This window comes from Palaemon carinicauda, chromosome 17 (assembly GCF_036898095.1).
Source record: "Palaemon carinicauda isolate YSFRI2023 chromosome 17, ASM3689809v2, whole genome shotgun sequence".
Lineage (NCBI taxonomy): Eukaryota > Metazoa > Arthropoda > Malacostraca > Decapoda > Palaemonidae > Palaemon > Palaemon carinicauda.
In genome coordinates this window covers 38,365,511-38,387,227 of record NC_090741.1, presented here as the reverse complement: position 1 = coordinate 38,387,227, position 21,717 = coordinate 38,365,511, and the positions used below count along the sequence as shown (strand labels likewise).

Here is a 21,717-nt window from a genome sequence, read left to right as displayed (position 1 = left end):
AGTGAACAAGTGGCTTTTTCTGTAGAAAAGCCGATGTTCTTACTGAAGGCATGAAGTTCACTGACCCTTTTAGCCGAAGCCAAGCACACTAGGAAAAGTGTCTTGAGGGTGAGATCCTTCAGGGAGGCTGAATGTAATGGCTCAAACCTGTCTGACATGAGGAACCTTAGGACCACGTCTAAGTTCCATCCAGGAGTTGCCAAACGACGTTCCTTAGAGGTCTCGAAAGACTTAAGGAGATCTTGGAGATCTTTATTGTTGGAAAGATCTAAGCCTCTAAGTCGAAAGACCGAAGCCAACATGCTCCTGTAGCCCTTAATCGTGGGAGCTGAAAGGGAGCGAACCTTTCTCAGATGTAAAAGAAAATCTGCGATTTGGGCTACAGAGGTACTGGACGAGGACACAGATGCTGACTTGCACCAGTCTCGAAAGACTTCCCACTTCGACTGGTATACTCTAATGGTAGAAGCTCTCCTCGCTCTTGCAATCGCACTGGCTGCCTCCTTCGAAAAGCCTCGAGCTCTTGAGAGTCTTTCGATAGTCTGAAGGAAGTCAGACGAAGAGCGGGGAGGCTTTGATGGACATTCTTTACGTGGGGCTGACGTAACAGATCTACCCTTAGAGGAAGACTTCTTGGAAAGTCTACCAGCCATTGAAGTACCTCGGTGAACCACTCTCTCGCGGGCCAAAGGGTAGCAACCAACGTCAACCTTGTCCCTTCGTGAGAGGCGAACTTCTGCAGTACCTTGTTGACTATCTTGAATGGTGGGAATGCATATAAGTCCAGAAGAGACCAATCCAGTAGAAACACGTCTATGTGGATTGCTTCTGTATCTAGGACTGGAGAGCAATAGATTGGTAACCTTTTGGTCAACGAGGAGGCAAAGAGGTCTATGGTGGGTTGACCCCAAGTAGCCCAAAGACTCTTGCCCACGTCCTTGTGGAGGGTCCATTCCGTGGGTATCACCTGACCCCTCCGACTGAGACAGTCTGCCAAGACGTTCAAGTCCCCCTGGATGAATCTCGTCAACAGGGAGATGCCTCGATTTCTTGACCATAAGAGAAGGTCCCTTGCGATCTCGAGCAGCGTGAAGGAGTGTGTGCCTCCTTGCTTGGAGATGTACGCCAAAGCTGTGGTGTTGTCTGAGTTGACCTCTACCACTTAGTTTCGAAGAAGCTTTCGAATATCATCAAGGCCAAGTGGACTGCTAATAGCTCCTTGCCGTTGATGTGCATGCTCTTCTGACTTGAGGTCCACAGACCCGAGCATTCCCGACCATCCAGGGTCGCACCCCAACCCAAATCCGACGCGTCTGAGAACAACACGTGGTTTGGGTTCTTGACTGCTAGGGATAGTCCCTCTCTCAGACTGATATTGCTGTCCCACCATTTCAGGCATGCCTTTACTGGTTCGGAGACTGGGAATGATACCGTCTCTAACGTCTTGTCCTAGTTCCAGTGAGAGGCTAGATGGAACCGGAGAGGCAGAAGGTGTAGTCTCCCTAGTGAGACAAACTGCTCCAGGGATGAGAGAGTCCCTACGAGACTGTTCCAACTCCTGACTGAACAAACGTTTTCTTTTCAGCATTAGTTGGACTTCGAGCAGGGCTTGTTCTATTCGGTGGCAGACGGAAAAGCCCGAAAAAAACTGAACTGCGAATCTCCATCCCCAAATATAGAATAATCTGGGATGGGATCAGTTGGGACTTTTAGGTTGACCAAAAGTCCTAACTCCCTGGCCAGACTCAACGTCCAATGTAGATCCTGCAGACAGCGAAGACTGGACGATGCTCTGAGAAGCCAGTCGTCCAAGTACAGGGAGGCTCGGATCCCCGATAGATGGAGGGATTTTGCCACATTCCTCATGAGCCTCGTAAACACGAGAGGAGCAGGACTCAGGCCAAAGCACAGGGCTCGAAACTGGTACCCCACATTCCTGTAAACAAACCTCAGAAACGGTTGGGAATCCGGGTGTATAGGAATGTGGAAGTATGCCTCCTGAAGGTCGAGAGAGACCATCCAGTCGCCTTCCATTAATGCTGTCAAGACAGCCTGGTAGACTTCATCGTGAAGTTTGTCTTGACAATGAACACATTGAGCGCACTTGCCTCTTACGTACTCCTGCAGTGAACATGGCTGCCAGATCATTGGAGCCATCCCTGAGGGACTTGTTCCTGCAGAGAACGTGGCTGTCAGATCATTGGAGCCATCCCTGAAAGCCTTGTTTATGCATGACATAATTGTACAGCAAAACTTCAAACGCTCGAAAAAAAATCCTAACAGGAGATGGTCTAGCTCTGAAGTCGACCATAAAATCTTGGAGCGTCTCATGGCCAGGCGCCAGGGAGAGTCTATGAGGTTTGAGAAGTCTATCTGGGCAGAGGCAGGAACTCCCAAGCCGAGAACTTCTCCCGTGTCATATCAGACTCTCGCTCTATAAGCCAGCTTAAAAGTAGGGAAAGCAAAGGCTGTCTCCCCCAAACTCCTCCTGGTGATAAACCAGTCGCCTAGCAAACGTAAAGCTCTCTTAGAAGAGCGAGAGAGCACTAGCTTATAAAACAACGGCTTCGAAGTAGCTAAGCCTAGTGTAAACTCTGACGTTTAGGCGAACGAGGAGCAGCAGTTACAAAAAGATCTGGACAAAGATCCTTAAAAATCAGCATGATTTATTTAAAGTCCATAGAGGGCTGAGCAGCTTTAGGCTCCTCTCCATCTGACAGAGTCCTCAAGGGAATATCAGTAGGAGGGGGAACAGCAACTTCCTCATCTGAAGGAACCTTGTCCGACAATAGCCGAGTCTCAAGCAAGGGAGAGACCTGCCGTGGTGGCAATGCTTGACAAACAGAGTCCACACGCAAAGGAGCAACAGTAGCAGTCAAGGACGCTATGTCATGTAAAGGACTGACCAGCAACAACCAACAGGTGCGGGAGGACGCTCGACGTCAACTCGAGACTGCCTTGACTGCCTAGACTGAGCAGTCAAAACAACTCTTGACTGCGGTGCTTGACGCTCAACGTCAAAACAAGTCAACTTCGCTGGTTGGCGAACGTCCTGAACGTCAACAAGAGCATGCGGCAGCGGCTGAACATCCACAAGCGGCTGAAAGTCAACACTGGACTGCATCGAGTGAGGCTCTACAAAACGTGACTGACGTGACTTTGTAACGTCAACGTCAACAGGACGAGCAAAGGTTCGTTTGGGCGGCTGACGGCCAGGATCTCGATCAGCTAAGCGGCGAGGATCATCGTGAACCTGCTCAGCAGAATAGTCCTCCATAAGAGAGGCAAGCTTATTCTGCATGTCTTGCCGTACAACCCATTTAGGATCAACGGGAATGGTTGCGGTAAGAGACGAGGGTAACGTCTGTGACTGCAAAACCTTGCCTACAAAAAGACTCTCGGAGCCTGTGTTACGCTTTTGTTTAGGCGGCGAGCAGTCTTCCGATGACTGCATAGGGTCAGAGCTGTCCTAATAGTTAAAACCAGGACGCTGGACCTGTCCTGAAAGGACTGACTTTCGCTTAAAGGGCCTCGAAACCTTGTTCCACGGTTTCTTATGCGAAAAGCCTTCGGATGACGAGGAGAAAATCGTCTCGCTCGTCTTATGGTAGGGGCGGTGTTGATGAGACACGCCTGAAACCATAGAGGGAACGTCTGTTCGCTGATCAAGTCCTCTCGAACCCATAAGTCGTACGACATTACTTCTCCCCTGGGCTTGGGAGCTTGCAAGAGGTCTCGGACTAGGCGAACGACAGGCACGAACAGACGAACCCTCGGTCGCAACACTGATAACACTTTGCGCAATTATCACTTTATCACTACGATTTTCTGTTTTGCACTTATTTCACTGAAATCGAATTTTTTAACAATTCACATAAGGTATGAATAAAACTGATTTCTACCTGAAGCACGCAATTCTACCCTCATCAAAAGGTTATAATTGCGAAATCAGTCGTATAATGTAAGCACATTAATACAAGCAAAAAAAACAGTAAACATATTTTAAGATAAAAAGATCAGTGGCTGGGAAGGAGACTAAACACTAGTTCATTCAAAACTACGTTTTCAATCTCTCACCGTACAGTGCCTTGGGACGAGAATAAAAACTAAAAACGTTTTATCCTTTCTCCCCGTACAGAGACTAGGGACGAGAGTAAAAACTGACTCGAGAACAACGTTACTCGCTTGGGACGAGAATAAAGATCGGAACGTTCTCTCTCCTCTCTCTCTCTCCGTCTCTATCTCTCTCTCTCTCTCTCTCTCTTGATTTCGCACCGAAGAGAAGAGCCCACTTACCTTTCGTCAATAAACAGGTTATTTGACCAAAGGAAAAAACTGAAAGGTTTTTCAATTAAGTATGTTAGGAAAAATAAAAATTACTTAAAATTTTTCATTTGTTCCGACACGAATACTTTACCTCGAATTACCTCTTCGGAGACTTACACTTTAGGAGGCGGGAGAGCCATTCTGCCACTTGGTTAGGCACATGGTGCCTGGAGGGCTACGTAATGCGGGGGTACAGAGAGCGGATAGGGGGTAGCAGTGGAAAAACTTACGCTTATAATATAAGGCTTACCTCTTTGACATTTTCTCTACTGAATCTTCTCCTGAAGAAGTAGGGATGAGTCTATTCACTTGTTGGGGACGTCTTCCAGCCTGCCACTACACAGCTTGGAGGGCGGCGATGACTGTCCCAATGGAGAATCCATCCAAAGACTTTCTTGAGTAGTCTTTGAGGTAGTGGGCCGTGAAGGTCGATTGGTGTGACCAAGTGCCGGCCTGCAGGATCTGGCCCACTGCCATATTTCTCTCAAAGGCCAAGGAAGTGCTCAGGCCTCTGACGTCATGGGGACGGGGAGTGCCTGGTACCGCCACCTTGTCTTCTTCATAAGCCCTAGTGATGACTTGTCTCAGCCAGAAGGAAATAGTGTTCTTGGACACTTGCTTCTTATTAACGCCTGAAGCGACGAAGAGGTTTTTGGCACCCGGACGGAGATGGGCCGTCCTTTCCAGGTATTTCCTGATCGTCCTGACCGGGCATAACTTCAGGTCGTCCGTATTACCTGTCTTGGGGATGGCCGGAACAGAGAAACCTTCAAACCTCGGGTCCCAGACTGCTGGGTTCTGAGTCTTTGCTACAAAGGAGGGTACGAACTTGAAAGATACCTCCTTCCACCCTTTGGAGTGTGCCACGTCGTAGGAGAGACCGTGGATCTCACCTACCCTCTTAGCCGAAGCTAAGGCTAGCAAGAAGACTGTCTTGAGGGTGAGATCTTTGTCCCCGATATCTCTGAGTGGTTCAAAGGGCGGACGACACAACATTTTCAGGACCTTGGCCAGGTCCCATCTAGGCACTCTCCTGGCTTGGGGAGGGAAGGATTGTTCGAAACTTCTAATCAGCATCCCTATGTGTCTTGAGGTCCCCAGGTCGATGCCTTTCAGGAGAAAGACTTGGCCTAAGGCTGCTCGTACTCCTTTAATAGCCGGGACTGACCTTCCTATTTTATCCCTAAGGTACACTAGAAAATCAGCTATGTCAGGGACCGAGGCTTTGAGAGGTCTTATTTGTTTTGTCGCGCACCATTTCGTAAAGGCGGCCCACTTCGCCTGGTAGACTACGGTAGAGGATTTTCTTAGATATAGGGACATCCTCTTGGCTGTGGAGGAGGAGAACCCCTCCTTCCTCAGGAGTCGCTCGATAGTCTCCAGGCGTGAAGGCGAAGAGAGAGAGGGTTGTCGTGGAACCTGAGAAAGTGCGGTTGACTCAGTAGATCTGACCTGGGGGGCAGAGGCCATGGCGGATGGCTTGCCAGGTCTTTCAGATCCGCGAACCACTCTCTCTCCGGCCACCAGGGCGCTACCAAAGTCATCTTTAGGTTTTGGGAGGTTCTTACTCTGTTGAGCACTTGTCTTAGCAGCGTGAAGGGGGGAAAGGCATAAACGTCCAGGTTGTCCCACCTGTGCTGGAAGGCGTCTTCTAGGGCTGCTCCTTCGTCTGGTACCGGGGAGCAATAAACCGGTAACTTGGCGTTGAGCTTTGTTGCGAATAGGTCTATCACCGGGGAGCCCCAGCGTTGAAGGATGAGTCTGGCCACCGCTGGTTGTAGGGACCATTCTGTCCCTACTATCTGACCTATCCTGCTGAGGCCGTCGGCTAGCACGTTCTTTTTCCCGGGGATGAACCTTGCTAGCAGTGTTACCTGGTGTTCGTCCGCCCAGTGCAAGATGTTTACGGTGAGGTCGCACAGTTCCTTCGACTTCATGCCCCCTTGTTTCTTGATGTAGGCTACCACCGTGGCGTTGTCGCACATTAGGGCCACGGTGTTTCCCTTCAACCGACTTGCAAAGTGCAGACATGCCTTTTGTACTGCTTTTAGCTCTAGGACGTTGATGTGGCGATGCTTTTCGGTCTCTGACCAGGTCCCGCTTGCTGTTTCCTCCCGCAGGTGGGCTCCCCACCCTAGGCTGGAGGCGTCCGTGAACAGGAGAAACTCGGGGGGACAGGACCCGAGGGGCATCCCCTTGAGGGAGTTCGACCGGCATCTCCACCAATTCAAGGCTGCTTTCGTGTCCGGGAGGACTGGGATCGATGTTTTCTGAGAGCCTGTCTGGGACCATAGAGCCTTGAGGTTCCATTGTACGGGTCTGAGCCGTAACTTCCCTTGGGGGACTAGCTTCTCTAATGAGACCAGATGGCCTATCAGCCTCTGCCAGTCTTTCGCTTTCCTGGGAAGCCCCGACAGGAACGGCTGAATGATCTTGACGAGGTTCTGTATCCTGTCTTCTGAGGGGAAGGCCTTCCCCTGCACGGTGTCCAACGTCATCCCCAAGTACCCCATTTTGTTGGATGGCGTTAGGTTCAATTTCTCCAGGTTGATAATGATTCCCAGACTCCTGCAGAAACGGAGGTCCTTTCCTTGCTCTTCCAAGAGGGCCTTTGAACTGGAAAGGAGCAACCAGTCGTCCAGGTACCTGATGAGGCGGATACCTCGTTCGTGAGCCCATACTGAGACTGTCGCGAAGACCCTCGTGAACACCTGAGGGGCCGTCGACAGTCCGAAGCAGAGGGTCCGGAACTGCAGGATCTGGGAGCCCCATTTTACCCGGAGGAACTTCCGACTCGACGGGTGGACCGGAATTTGGAAGTACGCGTCCTTGAGGTCGACCGTCATCATAAAATCTTTCTCCCTCAAGGACATCAGGACGGATTTTGGGGTGTCCATCTTGAAGTCCGTCTTCTTGACGAACCTGTTGAGGGCCGACAGGTCTATCACCGGTCTCCACCCCCCCGTTGCTTTCTCCACCAGGAACAGGCGGCTGTAGAAGCCTGGCCCTGGGAGAAGGACTTCTTCCATGGCTCCCTTTTCCAACATGGAGGAAACTTCTTTTTGCAGGGTAGCCCTTTTCAACGGGTCCCTGGGAGCTAACCATTCTGTTTGGGTGGCTGGAATAAGAGGGGGTGAGTCCGCTATGAAGGGGATCCTGTAGCCTTCTTTCAGGACGGACACCGTCCAAGCATCCGCCCCATACGTTTTCCATGCTTGCCAATAGGGTCTGAGGCATCCCCCAACCCGAGGCTTGGGCGGGAGTAGGGGGCCTCTCCCTCTACCTTCTCCTAGAGGGGCGGCCTGATCTGCCCCTCTTCGAGGCGGAGTAACCCGACCTGAAGGAGCTGGCAGAAGCTGTAGCTCCCCTGCGGGAGGGCTGAGGAGTTGATGTCCAGGAAGAGGCGGGGGCGTCCCTCCTCGAAGAGCTGGGGACAGCCTGAGGGGTCACGGCACTATCCGAGACTGACCTCCTATAAGGAGGCCTCTTGGAGGATGTTTGCTTAGGGACGATGGTTTCTCTCCTCTTGGACACCTTCTCCATCAGCACTTCTAATTCCTTTAACGGAAACAGGGACTCGCCCCCTAGGGGTAGGGTGCGAATCACTCGCGCCTGTCTGTCTGGGATTTTCCTTGACACTTTGGAAAGCACTGCGTCCCTCTTCCGGAGGACCCAGTTGGCCGTCAAGGAGAGTGCCTGATACGCCATAAATTTGAGAGCTTTCCCCCCGGAGGTGATAAGGTCTGACAGGAGACCTTGTTGTTCCGGGTCGTCGGGGTCTGTGGAGGCCTGTACATTAACTAACGTGGAGGCCCACCAGTCCAGCCATGAAGAGACGTTAATCATGTCCCTCGACATCTCCTCCATCATGCCTGCTTCAGAGGCCGAGAAGGACACAGGGGCTGAGCTGGCCCTTTCGTCCGAGCCGCCTTGTCCTAGGATATCCACGGCTGAGTCCACTCTACAGGGGCCTGGGCGTCGCCCTTCCGGGATATAAACTTTGGCCTGTAGTTTAAGACCCTGGAGGAGTTTGGAGGAACTCTGGGACCTGGGGCCTACGCAGTGCTGGCCACCAAGTTGTCGATGTACTCCTGGCCGAGTACTAGGTCTGGGGCGAGAGGCAGGGCCAGAGAGGACTTCGGAAGGACGTCCCGGTGCGTGTATCTCAAGAGGCTCGACCTCCAGGTATTCACCTTCGTCGCCTCGGGTTCCGGAATCCCATGGGTCCTTCTGACGAGGCCTACCACTCTTCTGTAGGCGGAGTCCTCCGACGGGGAAACCTCGCCTCCGTCGACCGAGGCATCGGCTTGGCTGAGGGGAGCCGTGCTTGGGTGGTAAACTGGCCGCTCCCTACTAGGTCCCAGGGAGGCCGTCCCGCAACCGTAGGGCGCACCGTACACGGTTGGGTCTCGCCGTGTGGCGGGTGCCACCGACCCCTGGAGGCCTTTCGACTGGCCCAAGGCTCTGGACGCGGAGGACACGGTCCCGGTGGGAAGACCCGACCCCGGCAACCGGTCCTTCCCGCTCGACGTCCTACCCAGCTGGGCTGGTTCGGTCGGGCTGTCTTCTCGGAAGCGCGCTTCCTCCCGCCGGGCGGGGTAAACCGAAGGCCTCGAGGACTTGTGCCTGAGACAGAGGTCCTTCTTGCGTGGCCGGTCGAGCGGTTCCAAGTTGTATGTAGGCAGTGACAACTTGGAGGCTCGATCACTGGACCGAGAGTCTGGAGAGCGGTGCTTCCTGGATTCTCCTGGGGGCACGTAGAACCATTCGCCGCCGCCGGGAGAGACCTCCCTCTTGAACTTACGGGAGTGAGAGCGTGGGCGCCTCCTACTGTGCCGCGACCTCGACCTGGAGCGGGAACGATCACTATCGGTCCGCGCTCTCTTACGGTGCCGTTTCTCCCTGCGTTCTCCCCCGGAGGATGAGTCTGCTTCCGAAGAGTCCGAGGGTGCCCCGTTCCTCACGTAACGACTGCTAGAGTGATGCGCAGGGGAGGCCCTTCGCCGTCGACCGTCCGAGACAGGGTGCTGGAGAAAGTCCTCGGGAACTGCTGTGGATACCGAGGGTACCGAGTCCACTCTGTCCCTGCTAGAAGGCCATGGACCCAGGGATACGTCCATCCTTAGCGGTGACCTCCCTGGAGTCTTCGGTAACTTCCACCCGAAGGCGTCGCTACTCGGGCGACGAATTCTCGAGTGGTTCTCTTCTGGCGGGGGGGAACCCGACGCACCGGCCCACGAGGGCGGGGGGGAGACTGAGATCGCCACACTGCCCCATACCGGGTCTTCTGAGGAAGCGTGATCTCCTGCCACGTGGCCCGATCCGCCCGAAACACTCGCGGCCCTTCCGTTTACTCCCGAGGGGCCAGCCCTTGGTTCCTCCCTCACACTGGGTTCACTTGGGAGGACACTATGGCTAACAATCACACTGGGGGCTTGATGGCCACTCCTCTGCGAAGGAGACGAAGAGGCCGAGGCTTCGTCGGACCGATCACTGACCGACTGTAAGGAGGACACGCCACTCACTTTCTTGGGGGAACGCTTAGACGACTTCTTTTTCTTTGTACCATACCGTACCCACTGAATGCCGTCCCAACTCACGCACTCGGAACATGTGTCCGAGGAGGAACAAACTTTACCCCTGCACGTGGAACTAAGGGAATGCGGGTCCACTTCTGGTTTAGAGAGGAAAGCCCCACACGACTTTCCTGCTCTAGGACCAGGACAACGACGCACGTTCTCCATCGTTCGCACACGAAGGTCAACACTAACGAGTTACAGAAAACCCTGGATAACACAAGGGGAACGGACTGAGGACACTTTGCGAAAACGCACTATCGCAGAAAAAACACAAGTCCGTACACTGGGAACACGTGGGATCACAACGCGCCAAAGGATCGAGAGTTTAAGCGAGAGAGTGAGATGCTTCGTATCTCACGACCAAGGACTTAATGAGATCCTGACCCGGGAAAAGCAGTGACCTGCCCTAATCCGGGCCGCAGGAATTATCCTGGCGGCGGGGGTAGGAACTATCGGGAGCGAGATAGGGGGGGTAGCGCGGGAAATCTTGGTCGAGTTTGAGAGAGGGTCAAGGACCCTCCGAAGAGGTAATTCGAGGTAAAGTATTCGTGTCGGAACAAATAGTATTTAAAACATTTAAGCTTTGAAAGAAGAATGAACAAAACGTCAGAATCGATTTACTCTTTCTGCAAAGTGAAACCGTGATTCTCTCTCTCTCTATCGTAACGATAGAGCGCAAACTGCGTAGCATAAATAAACCAAACGTTAGTTCATCTTTGAAACAGTACGAAGACTATTCAAAGAAAATCTTTCATAAAATATCTACTAAAAAATATTCATTTAATAAGTTTTAAATCATTTGCTCTGTAAAAGTTATTTACGATTGAAAGGGCTCAACGTTGTTTAACTTCGGTTTGCAAGTTAGGACCGCCTACTCTCAGGAAAGGTCGCATATAAACAAATCATTAAAATTTATCTTGATGTTTATTATACAGTAGAACCTCGGTTTACGAATTTAATTCGTTCCTAATGCGAACTCTTAGACCGAAAAATTCGTATCGCGAAACGAATTTCCCCATAAGAATGTTATAAAATCGAAATAATTAGTTCAACCCATCTACAAAAACCAATTTTCACAAATTTTTCCTTACACATACAGTACTCTACTGTACTCTACACAAAATTATTAAAATATTGCAGTCATTTAATAATGAAAATATGGATATGCATGCACAGTAAACCTGAACTTTACCTTAGAGGAGTGTCGCTGCTGGCTTGATGGAGACGAGAGGAGGGGAAGGAGGAGGAGGGGGTTACTGCTTGGAGGGAGAATCTCCCTCCATGAGAACTTCAGGAACGTTGACTGGAGTTCTCTCGCGAGAATAGCGTTCACTATCACTGGTTTTGCGTTTGCGAGACTCTTGGTCGTCGTCTTTCACAGTTCTTTTCTCCCCCTTCACAAGATATTTTTCAATAGACACCTGCTTTTGTCTGTTCTTTAAAATTTTATAGAAGTGACCCACCCCATTATCGACTAATAAATTTATTGCACGGTCTGTTTCAGCCTTATTCGGGACATTTTCCTCAAGAAAACTTTTCACGTCTTCCCACTTCTTTAAAAAATCTTTTATCTCACTCGAAGACAGTGATTTTGCAGTGCCTCCCTCCTCCTCAGATGAGATTTCCTCTATTACCTCTCTTTGCTGCTGCTCGTGCAGGTCCTTCAGCTCCTCGGTGGTCAGCTGCTCCTTATGCTCCTGCAGGAGGTCGTCGATGTCATCCGTGTCCACCTCCAGCCCCATTGCCTTGCCCAAGGACACAATATCCTCGTCAACTGCTTCCTCCTGGTTGGGTTCGAACCCCTCAAAATCCCGTTCTGCAACGGCGTCGGGCCAGTTTCTTCCAGGCGGAATTGAGGGTTCTCCTGGTGACTCCTTGCCAGGCTTTATCAATTAAAGTCAGGCAGTTGTAGATGGAGTAGTGATCCTTCCAAAACTCTCTGAGGGTAAGGTTGGTGCCCTCTGTTACTTCAAAGCAGCGCTGGAACATAGCTTTGGTATAAAGTTTTTTAAAATTTGAGATCACTTGCTGATCCATGGGCTGGAGTATTGGAGTGGTGTTGGGGGGTAGGAACTTCACCTTAATGAACTTATATTCCTCCGCTATGTCCTCTTCAATGGCTGGAGGATGGGCAGGAGCATTGTCCATTAACAGCAAGGCTTTGAGTGGGAGGTCCTTCTCCAGGAGGTATCTCTTGACTTCGGGACCAAAAACCTCGTTCATCCACTCAACGAAGAAGATCCTTGTCACCCAAGCCTTCGTATTAGAACGCCACATGACGTGCAACTTTTTCTTCTGCACATTGTTCTTCTTGAAGGCTCGTGGATTCTCCGAGTGATACACCAGGAGAGGTTTAATTTTGCAATCCCCACTGGCGTTGGAACAGAACAGCAGGGTTAGACGGTCTTTCATGGGCTTATGGCCAGGAAGGGCCTTTTCTTCTGCCGTGATATAGGTCCTCCTGGGCATTTTCTTCCAAAAGAGGCCTGTCTCATCGCAATTAAACACCTGTTGGGAAACGTAGTCCTCGGAGTCCACGAGACTTTTGAACTCTTTCACAAAAGACTCTGCTGCCTTCGTATCGGCGCTGGCCCCCTCGCCATGCCGAACAACACTATGGATACCCGTTCTCTTCTTGAATTTTTCAAACCAACCACGGCTTGCCTTAAAACTTTGTTTTTCTGCTGATGTGCCTGGCTCACTTCTCACCAAGTCCTCGTAAATGGTTCTTGCCTTCTCGCAAATCATGTTCTCATTTACTGAATCTCCTGCGAGCTGCTTTTCATTTAACCACACCATTAATAAATTTTCTACGTCATCAAGAATAGGTGGCCGTTGTTTTGACAACGACGATACACCTTTAGCTACTTTAGCGGCCTTTATTTCTTCTTTTTTCTTTAATATTGTGCATATCGTCGACTGCGAGCGATTGAAAAAACTAGCAATGTCTTTCACACGCATGCCTTGGTCATGCTTCTCGATGATCTCCTTCTTCATCTCGATCGTTATCATCAGCTTCTTCTTACTGCTTTCCTTCTTCGACATCTTAGGAGCCATTGTCTATCACAATAATACACAGTACAGTACTGTAATCACAAATGAATGAAAATAAAACAAATCACAAACCACGTGTAAAAATCACAAAGAAATCGTCCACGAATTCACTAAGTATGTATGCTATCGAGACGGCGGATACTGAGATAATGAACGAGTGAAGGGGGTAATAAAGGGGATTAGGGGGTGGTAGGTATGCGTGGGAGGAGTCACGTGACTCCATTGTGAGATGCTGTCGTTAAGTTATTTCCATGAAAAATGCGATCAGGAAGCGCGGCGTTAACACTTTTCCACAAAAAACGGCGCGTGGGAGGGAAATTTAAATTCGTTAACCGATACAATATTCGTTAACCGAGACGAATTTTTCAGAGAAAGTCACTTCGTTAACCGAAAAATTCGTAAGCGGAGTCGTTCGTAAACCGAGGTTCTACTGTAAATGGAAAGCTAAATGAAGAGGCCTAATAAAGGCGGTTGAGATATAAAATATATAGAGGAAAATCTATAATTAATTTATAACGTGATAAGATAATTGCTAAAAGCCTAAAACACACTTCCGTACTAAGGGAAGGGTCGGCCATTTAAAAGTCAAAGAAAGTCCAAAAAACAATCCAAAGTCATCAAAAATTAAATCTATCCAAAAACGAGTTCAAGATTTAAGTTGAAGATAAAACACCTGCACTGCGAAAGCTCAAACCAAAAGGAAGTACTTCACCAAATATGTTGAGAAAACTCCAGGTTATACAGCGAGTATTGATACGTCTTGTCGTTAAGGCCGACAGAGAAAAAATTGGGTCTGTTTACATGTATATGCGGTATCTGGCCGATAGTTGGCGCTGGTGGGCACACCCGCAACCTTCATAGCGATCGCTCGCGAGTTTTTGTGTGTGTTTTCTGTCGAGCCGCTGGAGCAGCAGCTATTATATATTCACCGGCTAAGTTAAATATTTAAAAACAAATTTTTATAGCATCTTTTTGCAAGGACGTACTGGTACGTCCATGGGGGTAAAGGGATGGCTTTTGTGAAACATACCAGTACGTCCTTTGGGGGTAAAAGGTTTAAATTGTATTCCTTTTCAGTTGAAGCAAAACTCTCTGAGCTGAGTATAGTTATTCTTAGTCAAATCTAATCTGTTACCCTTCCAAAGATGATAGGTCTCCTGCTCCTCCAAATAAGCACGTCTACAATCATCAATGAACCAGGGTTTGTCCTTCACTCGATATCTTAGCACACGAGAAGGGATACGCCTATTAATTATGTTGACTAGATTCTCATTCAAAGGGACAACAGGATCAACACTAGTATACAAATGTGACCAATTCAAGTCCACAAGATTACTAAAAATCCCATTCCAGTCAGCTTGAGATTTCATATAAATCTTATATGAGTATGATACATCAGGGACAGGCTGGTCAGTCTTCACTACTAATGAAATCAAGGTATGATCAGATGTCCAGACTGGAGAACCAACCTTACTTGTTATAACGCCAGGGGAGTCAGTCTATACGAGATACAAGCAGTTACAAGACCTGCGAGTAGCTTCACTTATGATTTGCACACCGTCTGATTCAGAGGTTAAGTCTAAAGCTCTTAAGCAATGGTGATCAGTAGGAGAAACAGAAATTAACCACTCCCTGTGGTGAACATTGAAATCACCAACAAGGACAAAAAGAGGCCTTTCTATCATTTTGTATCTTAGCCATAATGGTAAGGAAACATTCGAAGATAGAATCATCCATGTTTGGATTCCAGTAGATCGTACATAAATAGAAGTTATTCCTGCCACAAACTTTTATTACCTGAATCTCATGACTTCCACATTCATAGTAGGACTTATGAGAAGCAGGGTGCTCAGTCATAATATACACCGCCATTCCCCTGGCCGTAGAAATGGCATTCTGTTTCAAAATTATTAGCTTCTTAAAACCAGTTATAAGGAGCTCAGATGAATGCCTCATATTAGAAACCAAAGATTCTGAGCACAAAAGAATATCATACAGCCTGGACGCAACTGTGAGGTCTTGAATATTTGCATGAAGATCACGAATATTATAATACAGTAAACGACATTGATGAAATCTAGAACGTACTGGTACCAAATTTTGCTCAATGTCTCCAGACAGCGTAAGAATTAATAGTAATAAAAAAGACACATTATACTTAGCAACTAAATTAACAAGAATGATAACTAAAAAAATTTGTTTTAAGGAAATATAAATGAAGTGACAGATCAAACCCATGGACTATAGAAAAAAAGTTGGAAAAACTGGTCAACATGGCAGAGCTGATACCCCCATACAAGGCTAAATACCCTCCAGGATAGCCACTTAAACCAAAGGGAGGACAGTAAGGATGGTTTTGAAAAGAAAAAGAAACAGATAAGAAAAAGACAACCTTTTGATAAACCACCAGGCATCCATGGCCCTTCTATTAAGCCTGCCCAACACACCATTTCAAAAAACAAACAAGAGAAAGGAGAAAAAATATATAGAATAGTGAGCTCAAATGTACCCTCAAGCAAGAGAACTCTTACCCAAGACAGTAAAAGACCATGGTACAGAGGTTATGACACTACCCACAACTAAAGAAAAATTGTCTCTTCCCCCCTTACCAAGAGGAAAGTAGCCACTGAACAATTACAGTACAGTAATTAGCCCCTTGAGCAAAGAAGAATTGTAGTAATCTCAGTGTCGCCAGGTGGTTGAGGAAAGACAAGAATGTGTAAAGAATAGGCTAAATATTCAGAGTATGTGTAGGCAAAGAAAAATGAGCAGTAACCAGAGAGGGATCCAATGTATTACTATCTAGCCAGTCAAAGGATCCAATAACTTTCTAGTGGTAGTATCTCAACAGGTGACTGGTGCCCTGGGCAACCTACTATGAATATAAAAGGTTTTTTTAGATATAATCACAGTGCTTTACTATCATTTCAGAGTAAAATAAGATAAAAATATTCTATAATCATTTCATAATGAATAGAAAGAACTATTTGGTTGTTTAGAGTGAAATACAATAGCAAACTTATGAAATCTTATACTATATACAGCTATTGAAAGCGGATCTGCTGCCTCGTAGTAAAGGGGTTAATACAAAGTGAAAACAGGCAATCTAAACCATGCCAGTATATTCCATAAACCTGTATGCATGAAGTCAGTAGGTAAGTCAGGGCACCAAATACACACTGAAATAAAACCAATGAATTAACGACCATGATTTTTACTTGTATAGTCTGACCTGGCCAAGTCGGATCATCTAAGTCTGAGAGCTACCTTGGTTGGTATGGATCTGACCAATAAAAAAAATCTTTCGTTGCAGTTTCCACTAAACCTCATCACAAAAATCTCTGTACTCTCTTTGGAGAATGCGGACTTTAAATATAATTTTGTGTTTAAACATATATACTCACATATGGTCCCTATGACATAGGCTGAGGTTTATGCCCTAAAAGGAGTCTGCCAGTGATATTTATTCAACAAGATATGGTCAATAATTATGAACAAGCAGCATTTTCTCAAGTACCACACACAGACGATTGCAGAATTCAAGAGGCTCTCTGATACAATATCTCCTCTGCAGTCTGGGTTGCCAAGGAAGAACCTTACATTGCTGTCCAAGACTTGAAACATCTTTAAGATCCAATTGTTAGCTTCAAAACCTTCTAACTATGATACATGTAATCATTTTACTTCAGACAATGAAAGCTGATAATCCTCCCTCGAGACATCCATGACCTAAGGAGTAGCCCATATTTGCTATCATGATTTGTCATTTCTGCAAACAAACCCCTACTGGCAAATGATATGTCTGCGGGAGAACACAGACTTAACATTCCAGATCATTCATCAGATTACTTGATATCCAGGTCACAAGATAGGATCTCCTCGTTGAGTCTAACTTCCCTGAGAGCTCCCAAACCATGTCATCTGGAAACAAAAAGAATGTACCATATTTGTTATCCAAAGGTATCTGAGATTAGACAACTATAAGAGGTCTGAGAATCCTTCATTAACTCATTCTCTGAACAATGGTCTTTCACTATCTTGGGTTAGAGTTCTCTTGCTTGTGGGTACATTCAGGCATACCATTGTATTTGTATCTTCTTTTTTTTTATTTCCTCACTGGAGTAGTTTCCCTGTTGGAGCCCTTGGACTTATAGCTTCCTGCTTTTCCAACTAGGAATATTGCTTGGGTAGTAATAACAACCATAATAATACACGATGACATTGCAGAGAAGGCACAGCATCATTCACAGAGGCTCAAAGATTGACTATGCAAAACCAACAACTTTTGGCCTTGGTCCCTAAAACAGTAGCATAGTAGTCACATTCAAACTCCATTTTCCCCTATTAGATATTGTTGTTATATCCATCTCCTTTAGCTTGAAGCTTACTGGGAAGAACTTGACAAATGATAATGTGAAGCTGATCAAGGCATCGATGACTAAGTTGTTGTTATGACTGGATTGCACTGGCTTTTATCCAGTTAACCCTTTTACCCCCAGGGTATTTGGAAATTTCCAACCCTTAACCCCCAAGGGGTTATTTTTTTCCCAGCACATTTTGCAGTATATTTTTTTTAAATTGCTCTAACAGCCTTAATTTTTGTCATAGAGAGGTCAGGTTGGTCTCATTCTCTTGGAAAATGCCTGAATTTTCTCAAAAAAAATATGAAAAACAAATTTTTATAGCATTTTTTTGCAAGGACGTACCGGTACGTCCATGGGGGTAAAGGGATGGCTTTTGTGAAACGTACCAGTACGTCCTTTGGGGGTAAAAGGGTTAAAGGTTCCAGTTATTGATCGAGACAAAAAAGAAAAAAAAAGTGTACTTCAGAATGCATGAGTTCTGACTATGGTCCCAAACCAGGGCTGCTGGCTGACAGTCGTGCTGTCAGACACTCCCTCTGGAGGGAAGGGGATCGATCGATCCCTAGGAGGAGTCGACAAACGAGGGTTCGCCTGAAACGAAGCTGAAGATAAAGTCCTTAGACCTGTCCGGAAACCTCCCCTCCTCTGGCGAGCGTGCTGTTCTGCGCTTGCGAGGAGGGGAACGAGACGATGACCTGTCCGCCTGAAGCCAAGTGAAATCGTGTGCGGGATCGCGCTGGCGATCGCGGCGCAAATCGCGCTGGTGGTAGCGCGATGAGCCCTGCCCTGGATCGCGCGCGTGAGGATCGTGCGCGTTAAGAATTTTGCGCGGGCGCGCGAGGGTGATGGCGAGCGCGCGTGGGCGCACATAGGTGGAGAGGGCGTGCGGCGCGCAGGAGCTGGAACGTGGGGCGGGGTTGAAGGCTGGATGGGAGCTGGCGCGTGAGCAATCCTTTGATCGCGCGGGCGCGCAGGAACCTGCTGAAGTGCCCGTGCAGGCGAGACTGTTGGGCGCGCGTGCGCCGGAGAAATGTCTCTAGCGCGTGGGCGTGGAGCGCGCATATCTAAAAGCACAGAGCGAGGGCGCGATTGCGCAGCCTCGTGATAGCGCAAAGGTGAATTTGCGCGCTGGCGTGCAGGTGAGCGCTGTGCAGGTGGTGCAGGAAGTGTCCCCTAAGGAGATCGTGGGCACGTTGGGCGCGCAGGAGATCGCGGGCGCGCAGGAGATCGCGGGTGCACAGGAGTGCGCTGCTGCGATGGGCGCGCAAGGTGTGCAACAGGATTCGGGCGAAGAGGTGTGCGCTGCTGAGTTGGACGCACATCGCGCGCAACAGGATTCGGGCGCACAGGAGTGCGCATTTTGGATGGAGTGCAGGGGTACCTGTGAGCGCCCGTGCGCTAACTTAGGTACCTCCTGGACTGCGCGCTGGAACGTAGGGGTGCGCTGGCGCGCCGGTGAGCACTTGCGTGCTGTATCAGGAACGACTGCGACTGCGCGCTTAACTCCAGAAGTGCGCTGAGGCACTGGAGAGTGCTGACGAGTAGGAGAGCGCTTGCGCGCTATAGCAGGAACTGCGGGTGGGCGCTGGCGCGCAGGAGATCGTGGGCGCGCAGGGGAACCCTGGCACATAGGAACAGGAACAGGTGCGCGCTGGGGCGCTAAGTCAGGAACAGCAGCAGCGTGATGGCGCGCAGGGGGTACCTGGCTCTTAAGGGACTGAGGCGCAGTTTTGCGCTCAAGTCCCTTGTGCCCCGAAGGGACCGGTACCTGTGCAATGACAGGGTTGGAAGGCGCATATAGCGCATCAGCAGCCTTGAAGGGTGACGGCAGGTCAGCAGGTCTGGAGGGTGACAGGTTAGGGGGTCCCGAAGGACGACCTTCCATCGAAGGAGATCGCGAACGATCTCTTGAGAGGTCTAAGGTGGTAGCTGGCAGGATCGGTGAACGGCGAGTCTCCTCCGCAGAGGACTGCGAGGATGACAAGCCGAAGAGGCGCCTCCTAACTCCCTTGTGAGGAGAAGGAAGTCCTCTACGGCGAAGAGGAGGACGAGCCTTCCGCCTTACATGCCCTCTAGGGGCCGTGGGATCAGCAAGCTGACCATCATAAGGCCTACGCAGAGGAGTCTCTGTAAGTGAACTCCCCCGAGGGGGAGAATCACCAGCAGGAGAGACCGTGGGACTAAGTTCCACCCTCGAAGGATGTTCAGAGGGGGAATCAGAGCCGTCAGCTACCTCAGCAACAACAGGAGCAGGAGTTTGATCAGACACACCGGAGCCCTCAGTTATAACAACGTCGACGATAGACAGAGGATCTACGTCTGCTATCGCCAGCGATTGCTTAACAGCTGCTCCCAGTTTGATCATGTCAAACATGGCTTCCTTGGAGGGTTAACCCTGAAGCCCCAAAGAAATCAATATCCTCCTCCGGGGGAGGAGGGGCAGCTGCCTCGCTATGGGAGGCAACTACCTCTCCCACACCCCGGGATCGGTCAACAGAACAACGGCCTATGCTACCCCTCGACGGCCTCTCGGAAGAGACCGATCGAGTGGGAGCTTCGGAGGAGGTTTGGGCTACGGAAGAAGAGGCCTTGGGATTTTCTCTCTTCAAAGAAGCCTTTAAAGGAGAAATATCCCTTTTGGACTTCTTCTTCCGGCGCTGGGCAAACCTCTCCCACTTGGAGATAGACCACTCCCTACACTCACCGCATACATTACCACTATCACACCGTTGGCCCCTACAATGAGGACACAAGGTGTGAGGATCCGTGTCCACCACCGACATAAAAGTCCCACAAGGGCGGTCAGGTAAACCAGGACACGTACGCATTATTATTAATAGAGGCCAACTTCACACACTCTGTAGAAAAAGAGAAAGTAAAAACAGATTAATGGCAGTCAAGTGAGGGTGAGAGCAGACACGTCTGTTCATCACCCGAGCCAAAAGCAAAGTGAAGTATTCACAGGTGTGTGTGAGGGGGGGGTGTAGCAAGCTACCCCTCCCTAAACCCCGCTAACTAGCGGTGGGGTAGTAAACCCTCGTTAAAATTCTAATGGCTCATCATTTCACCTACGCCGAAGTAATAACCCATATTAAATAGCGTGGTTTTTATTTCAGTTACGGAACAAATAATGCATAACAAAAAGTGACCTCCTGTTAAGAACATCTTAATTTATCTACAAAAAAAAATTTAATAAATCATTCTTACCTTTATTACCACCTGTAAGCCTAAAAGCCATTAAAGATCGAATAATTCCAAAAATGTCAGTCGTCAATATGGTGTGTACCTGAAAAGAAAAAAGAAATGCTAAAAATATACAAAACTTTAAAAGTAATTCTTATTTCTTTCTTGCTATATCAACAAGTCCTTTAAAATATGTAATTGTCTTCAGTGGAGCCAGAACTACCATAAAAATTGTTTCAAGGTAGTTCACAACAGGTGGTGAGAGTAGGCTGCAAGGAAAAGCTTCCAATGTAGATCCAAGTTCCCATGCTCCTGAAATGTACCAAGCCAAGGACGTACAGTCCTGTATCCTGTACCTAAAAACTTCAGCAAACAGGGATCTCGATGAAGAGTACCGAGTGTTAAATAGTCTCTTCTGCGTTGCCTAGAATGATGCCAGAAAAATTTTGGCCTCCCACTCCTCAAAGCTTGCCATTAACAGGACCCAACGATCTGAACTCGGTAATGGGAAATTTATTGTTTGAAGTGGATCTATCGCTTCATTAGACATAAACTGATGCAGCGTCCAACCTATACTCAAATCCTATTTAATTTTATTATCAACATGAAGCCAATATCACATATCTTAAAAATAATTTGTATATTTCCTAACTAAACTAATCTGAATAGGATTTCAATGAAGCTGGAAACTCGGCTGTTAAAATTTTATAAGGGAGTGTTGGTAGGTACGTAAAGGTAGCGGGAAATGGAGAAGCCAACCCCTGCAGGCTAACTAAGTAAACACTCTGACCTTCGCCTAGGAATTGCAGGGTGGACTAAGGTGGGAAGTTAAGGTAAAAGAAATCTGATTTGTATAGTGGTACAAGTTTTTTTTAGAGCAGACAGTTGGCTCAGAAGTTATTGTCGTGCTGGAAGTTGTGGCTTGTGAAGGAAGGGTCCTGCTACACTCCCGAGTGACTTGCGACGTGGTCTTCGCACTTTCCCCAATACTGTCTCCATCCTCATGATCAGGTAAACCATTCTATGCTTGGGCTCTAAGCTGGACTTCTCTAAATTTATTACAATCACTAGATCATGAGAAAAAGAAAAGTTTATTTTGCTGTTGTTGTTTCCATGTGGAAAATAAGATCAGACCATTGTCCCGGTATTAAAGACCAATACCTCTGGTGTGAACCCAAGATGAGACTAAAGTGAACATTCAAGTGAACACT

The 21,717-nt window shown here is 48.3% G+C and overlaps 1 protein-coding gene across 1 annotated transcript in view; it reads right to left on the bottom strand.

Moving 5' to 3' along the window:
• The window catches only part of Sf3b3 (splicing factor 3b subunit 3), a 162,220-nt gene that overhangs the window by 127,191 nt on the left and 13,312 nt on the right, over positions 1–21,717 (bottom strand). The window contains exon 3 of the mRNA XM_068390881.1: positions 20,531–20,609. Coding sequence (XP_068246982.1) covers positions 20,531–20,609 — 79 coding nt within the window. The remainder of the gene's footprint in view (positions 1–20,530; positions 20,610–21,717) is intronic.